General features: G+C 33.4%; 1 protein-coding gene across 1 annotated transcript in view; it reads right to left on the reverse strand.

Annotated features, from left to right (window-relative positions):
* LOC106106438 (huntingtin) overlaps nucleotides 1-6,891 on the reverse strand; it is a 35,035-nt gene that overhangs the window by 13,700 nt on the left and 14,444 nt on the right. Inside the window, exons 17-28 of the mRNA XM_013287017.1 lie at nucleotides 6,875-6,882; nucleotides 6,487-6,777; nucleotides 5,613-5,791; nucleotides 4,667-5,194; nucleotides 4,328-4,488; nucleotides 3,944-4,037; nucleotides 3,771-3,870; nucleotides 3,154-3,248; nucleotides 2,578-2,823; nucleotides 1,841-2,228; nucleotides 732-918; nucleotides 8-80 (exon numbers count right to left, since the gene is read on the reverse strand). Coding sequence (XP_013142471.1) covers nucleotides 8-80; nucleotides 732-918; nucleotides 1,841-2,228; nucleotides 2,578-2,823; nucleotides 3,154-3,248; nucleotides 3,771-3,870; nucleotides 3,944-4,037; nucleotides 4,328-4,488; nucleotides 4,667-5,194; nucleotides 5,613-5,791; nucleotides 6,487-6,777; nucleotides 6,875-6,882 — 2,350 coding nt within the window. The remainder of the gene's footprint in view (nucleotides 1-7; nucleotides 81-731; nucleotides 919-1,840; nucleotides 2,229-2,577; nucleotides 2,824-3,153; nucleotides 3,249-3,770; nucleotides 3,871-3,943; nucleotides 4,038-4,327; nucleotides 4,489-4,666; nucleotides 5,195-5,612; nucleotides 5,792-6,486; nucleotides 6,778-6,874; nucleotides 6,883-6,891) is intronic.

Consider the following 6,891-nt stretch of genomic DNA (forward strand, 5'->3'; position numbering starts at 1 on the left):
GCAGCGCCCCGCCCCCCGCCCCGCCCACGCCGCACCCTATCATTAACTTATGCCAATACTTCTCAGATAGGAAATTCAACCTGAAAATAACACACAATTCATGTTAAACTTTATTCCTATTTTTAGGTTTTTTCTAGTAATTCAAATTTAACCGATCTAAAGATAGCAACAATAATTAAAATAAATATGATATTAAATAATTTAATTATTATATTAATGTTAATACTGGCGTCGCAAGGGGGAGGTAGGAGGAGCAATTATAGCCCCGCCCCCGACCTCCTAAAGATATTGTAGACTTTTACATGCATTTTACAGTTAAAAAAAATCAAAAAAACCCCTCTTTTGAACAACCCTCCTCCTGTACTGTCGGCCCCAACTATCTTAATATTTAAATACGATATCGATTTACAAGACGCAGTTTCTTAGTGACTTATAACTTTAAATATGTTAAAAATAATAAATGCGAGTGATTGGACGTATGAATGAATAACAAGGTTTTTTATTACACCCGGACGAAGTCACCGGATAAACCTATCTTACTTATCGATATTTTTGATGGATGTTTGTTAGATTGTAGCCTAAACTGAACGGATCTTGATGAAATTTATAATAGGTGTAGAACATAGTGGAAGAACACATAGGCTACTGACTATTTTTAAATTTCACGCGGACGGAGTCACGGGATGAAGTTAGTATCTTATAAACAAACAAACTTCAATTCACACACTCACCGTATCAATAGATGCGACCAATGCAGGGTGAGCAGCGGCAGTCTGTGAGCGAACTTCAGACAGATCAAGTTAAGATGGTCGAGTGGAATATTCTCCTCGGGACTGTAAAGACCAGTATTCAGTCCGCTTTGTTCATTGTGTAATATATTCTGTGCCGTTTTAGCTGTTAATGGGAATAAACAGCCATCTGAAAAAATACGCTGTTATGAAAAGAGAAAGCGATATTTCTCTCTTTCCTAATTAGATAAAGTAACTTTTTATTAGATTTTGTTAGTACAATCATACTTTATATACTATTATTATAAAGAGGAAAACTTTGTATTTTTGTATGTATTAAAATAACTCAAAAACCACTGTACCGATTTTAAAAAATTTTTCACCATCAGAAAGGTAATTTATCTGTGAATAACTTAGGCTACATTTTATTATTACTAATGTTTAGGACCTATTAATACTATATAATAATATAAATGCGAAAGTTTAGATGGATGGATGTTTGTAAGAGTTTGTAGCCAAAACGGCTAAACGGATTTCGATTAAATTTGGTACAGATGTAGAGGATAGTCTGGAAGAACACATAGGCTACTTTTGTTTTTTTTTAATCCACGCGGACGGAGTCGCGGGCGAAAGCTAGTCAACTTATAAAAGTAATTATGTAACGTAAATTATCGAATGTTAAGTCCATACAATTTTTAGTTTTCTTAAAGCTATATTACTAATCGAATGTTCCCTTCCCTTTTCTTTTGAGGAAAGAATAGATAGGTGGAATTGGAATTTAAGGGAGTGGAAATGCAAAAGGGAAATGTCCACTTTCTGTGTCACCTTCTCCATCTATTTTTCTAAACAACGAATCTGCTTTTGCATATATCTAAGGGCAGCGGTCGTTTCGATGTTTTAGCGAGATCAAATGACCGCTTGCTCGTTTGTCACCTTATATTACAAAGAATGTCATTCTACTATCAGGAAATAGATATAATATTTCTTTCCCAGTAAAAAAATCAGATTAAAAAACACTTCAAGTAATAATTGACTTTAAAAACAATATTAAATGATTAACTTAGCTAGAGTGAAAGAGATAGCTAGATTAAAAGAAATCCGACAACACTCACCTGTCAAATGCAGCATATGCTTCACATGTACTATAATATTCACACAAACAGAATAAAGCAATTCATCCTTATTTCCATCACGATTAAAGTCTAAATTCGTTTGACAATCGTCCATCTCTAAGATCGCAAACGTCAGAGTTTTAAAGAGAAACCTCACTAAGACCACATCTGGTGAAAGGTTTGCACAATTTTCATTGATATTTTGAACATTTAACGGATCAATATCTAGCTTTGCGTTGAAAAATATCGACTGTGGTGATATAAATGTCGATTTTAAATAATTTATTGATAATAAAATTTCACTCTCCGGTATCAAAACTAGAACTTTTCGAAGTAATATCATTATTATCGATAGATATCGTAATTTCAGCTTCCGTGGTGTTGTTGCCTGAAAATAAAAACACAATTTTATAGCCGAAAACCATCTAATAACTGATAACCATTTAAAACCAGATAATTAAACTATTAAAATGTAGAATTACACCATTAAAACATAAATTCACACCACTAAAACATTACTTTCTCATCGCTAAAACATAAATTCACATCACTAAAACATAAATTCACATCACTAAAACCTAAATTCACATCACTAAAAAATAAATTCACACCACTAAAACATAAATTCACATCACTAAAACATAAATTCACATCACTAAAAAATAAATTCACACCACTAAAACATAAATTCACATCACTAAAAAATAAATTCACACCATAATTATTACAAAAATTACCTGATCCGGTGGTGCTTTAAACAGTATCTTTAAAAGAACTTCAACTCTGCTCTGCTCTAACAACACATCTTTGTACACAGAGTCAAGAAGCCTCTCTAAAGAGCTGACAGCGTCACAACTGTCAAGTTCTATGCTCCTCTGTGTCAGTAAATTGAGTAATGTGTCACTCGCCAGCTCTGACCATCTGTAGTAACTCTCCGGATGGTCCTGGGATAGAGATAGGACGCAGGATACGAGATCTAGAACCTGGATGGAAATTAAAAAATAAAAACATGTATTTGATCAGTAGTAACTCTATTAACAAGACATTGTGATCTTTAGCCATAAATAAGTTACTTTGGACCATATATTAGTTGCTTAAGACCACATAAAAATCTTTGGACCATAATTTAGTTTTTAGTGCTACATAAAAGTTTAATTGGACCATAGATTAGTTTAATTGGACCACATACTAGTTTCTTTAGACAGAAGCTAAGTATATTTGGGCCATACATAAGTTTCTTTGCACTTCAGATAGATTGCTTTGGACCATATATAAGTTTCTTAGGACCATATCTAAGTTTGTGTACAACTTACTTTGGGTTGATGCATAGTCTTCTGCAGCATGTAGAAGAGAACTTCCCTCGTGGCTTGTGCCTCTTGCTGCTGAGTGCGGCCGAGCACGCTGCTGCCTGCTGTATCATAAAATATCGCTTTTTAAATCTTTTAATCGTCTCGCTGCTACTGTGTTATATGCTTAAACCAGGTCAAATATGCTTAATCGATAGATAATAAAATGGTCTGTAATATACCGAATTTTGTTTAAAATCTTGCTGGACTTGATACATTTACGATGTTAATAATTTAATAAGATACATTAATTATAAAATTATGACCAGACTAGCTTTTGCTATAAACCTCATCCGCGCTGTATTTAAAAAGATAACGAATTGACTACGTGACCTTCTACATGTAAGGCATCAAGTTCGTTTGGGGATAAGTAGTAACATCCATCCATCCAAACTCCTTGATTGATTCCTATAAGCTTATGTAGGTGCACACACTGGATTTTTAGTTGTGCAACTAAACAGTTGAATGCTGAGAAACAATCGACAATCGCACAACTGTTGTGCGATAGTTTAGTCAAAGTAGTGCGCCTGCTCTAAGAATGTGTATATGATATCAGTTAAACAGTAGATATAAAAGTTAATTACCTCCCATATTACTAAAAACTCTAACGGCAACTGGCTCTAGTCCTGCGATACATTCCGCGTGTGCTCCGGATGCCATCAACCCATCGCATAACTGTATCAGCTGTAATAACAAAAATCATTATAAAAATTTAAAAATGAAATAAAAAAGGTGCATTCATTAGAACAACGTATACCTTTGGTATCTCTATAAGTTGTTTCGTGTGATGTTTCGATGAAGACAGTTGTACCAAAAATAGCAATATGCTATTCACCAGTTCACAGCAATTTCTGTAAATTTAACTATATTTTTATCGCAACTCTTGCTGCGTTCAACGCCATCTATTGAAAACCACAAAAACACCAAATTCTAAAATGTAAGCGACTAGCTTTTGCTTGACTTCTTCCGCGCAGAATTTAAAAACCTAATAATAACTAGCCTACTCAATGTAAACAGATTTCTACTTTAGAATACATACATAATTAACCCATATATATTTTTTTTAATTAAAAACAACGCCATCTATCGAATAGCACATTGAAATAATTAGTAACAACGCCATCTATCGGACAAAACATACGGTATCTCATGCTGCTCCACCAAATCCAGTTGTTTCATTAAGAAGCCAATGAAGACCTGGTCACTGTCCAGCATGCAGTAGTTAACACGCAATGCCAGTAGCTGGTCTAACAGCGCCAGTACCGCACGCTGGAGCGGGATGTCGTTCTGCATCGTGTAGCTCTGGAAATAATATAACAACGCTCGTAAAGTAATTGGGTAAATGAAACCCACAAAAACAAACATATTCTTGCTAACCAGTACTTGGTACCTAGATTATAGTAATATTGTTAATTTTTATTTACGTATAAACGAAATATATACTCTTATCTTCAAATCTATATAGAAATAAAATTCTCACCTTCAATGCTTGTATTACAACCGGTTCAAACAACCGTATATATCTTTCCAATTCTTTTTTATTTGTACTCCATTTCCTATCTGTTTTATTCTTGGAAAAATTCTCCAAAGCTATCAACATCTGTCTTTCTTCCATCATTTTCGGATTTTTCGTATCCAGAGACAATTTCTGACTCGTATTCGAACAAATACTACTTCTTCCAGAATCTTCTCTGCATGAAACTGGATTTACCAACATCACATTCCGGTAAAAACTGGTTTTAACTGGTAACATCTCGTTATCAGCAATACTCATAAAATCATTGTATTGGTTGATCATATTTGTACCGAAGAGACATTTTAATAATTGCGTTATGCAATAAACAGTTTTATTTGGACAGAAAGGCATAATAACTTTTAGATAATACAATATCTCTTCAGTAACGTAACCGAACTCCTTCTCTGTTGCCAATTCTAGTTGAATCGCTAAACAGTTCAGTACTGTAGCTAGGAATTCATAAAATATACTGCCTTTTGGATCTAGATTTATCTGAAAAAAAAATTACAGAATTTTTTAAAAAGCTAAATCATTTATATTTCCATCTGTCTTAAAGGGTAAACAGAGACCACAAAAAAATTTACATTAGCAATTAAACAGAGAAAAGCTACACCTAAATTAAAAAAAAAAAAAAAACAGTCACAAAATCAATAATTTCAATACATTTTTAGTATGCACAAAGATTTGTATCAAAAAATATTAATCACACGTTAAGATTAAGGCCCTGTCCCACCACTGGCTGATAGTCTCAGATAGCTTAAAAATGACGTCACTGTCAGATAAGGGAACAAAACCGATATTTCCATCACATATTTTACACGTTGGACTATCAGACTATTTACAATTTGGTGGGACAGGCCCTTAGTCTTAGTTTAAAATCAATTACTGAAACTATCAAAGTAAAACCAACCTTATGATTAGAGTACATAGCTCTCAAATTCTCATACAGCTTCATATAAAAGGGTTCTGTATAGAAATGTCCGGAGAAATTAGCCTTTAAGCTGGTAGCGGGCGTCGGTACTTTCTTCTTTAGGGAACCTTTATCGTCACTATCCTGGGATACTGTACTTCCTCGTCTTTGGATTGGATCTGTAAAAAAAAAAAAATCTTAACTAATATATACTATTCTAATAAAGCGTAAACACACACTTCTTTGTTGCCTAAGATGTCAGCAATTACAGCATATTTTTGAATAATTATCTTTTTAATAAAAAGCCCTACACTTACGTCATGCTTTAGGCTATATATTTTCACGGTAAATATTTTGGATAAAACCCTAATGTGGGAAAGAGACCATAAGTTGCTGCCAACATGAAGGAAGCAAGATTGCCATGGTTTGTAATGTCATGTCATTTTGACATTTTCAATTGATAAATTGACAAATGTGAACAATAAAATGAAATTTTATAATTTAATGCGGATGATACACGTATGAACACCTAGTTTACTAATATTATGTGAAAGTTTGGATGGATGGAAGTTTGTTAGTTTGACGCCTAAACAGCTGAACGAACTTTGATTAAATTTAGTACTGCTGTAGAGGATAGTCTGAAAGGACACATAAGTTACTTGCTTTTGTTTTCTTTAATTCTATGCGGACAGAATCGCGGGCAAAAGCTAGTAAAAAAGGGTTATTCCTATTTTGCTATAATTTCTAAACAAGTTACCTACATTAACATGAATTTTAATTGTATTAGACTTTCTTAGGTGAAAATTATTAATGTTAAGACATATCATAGTTAAGTTATTATAAAAATCAAGTTAAAACACTTAAAAGAACTTACCTTGGGTCTTTCTCCGCACAGGGCTGCCAGGCAAGGCAATACCACTCTTATTTAAATGCACATTAGGGTTAACCTCCTCTATCAGATGCACCAGCACATTCAACATCTTTAAAGTAACTTCTAGAAACTTCTCCGCTATACTGGCAACTTTCTCATTGTCCAAATGTTGCCATTTCCCTGTTATATTTTGATAATCACGTTCGAATATATCTCTATTTGTCGTTTTGTGTTGCATCACGTTATGGATTTCAACTGAAAAAAAAAAAAACAAAATATTAAGTTTCTCATACTCTTAGTGACCCACATAATAATTCTAAGACGATTTTTCTGTTTTTCATAATAAAATGAACTTCATTTTGACAAAAACATTTGGATTAAAAAAATTTACTATTGGCCCTCTTAATT

The sequence above is a fragment of the Papilio polytes genome, unplaced genomic scaffold (genome assembly GCF_000836215.1).
Source record: "Papilio polytes unplaced genomic scaffold, Ppol_1.0 DF822178.1, whole genome shotgun sequence".
In the NCBI taxonomy this organism is placed as follows: Eukaryota; Metazoa; Arthropoda; class Insecta; order Lepidoptera; family Papilionidae; genus Papilio; species Papilio polytes.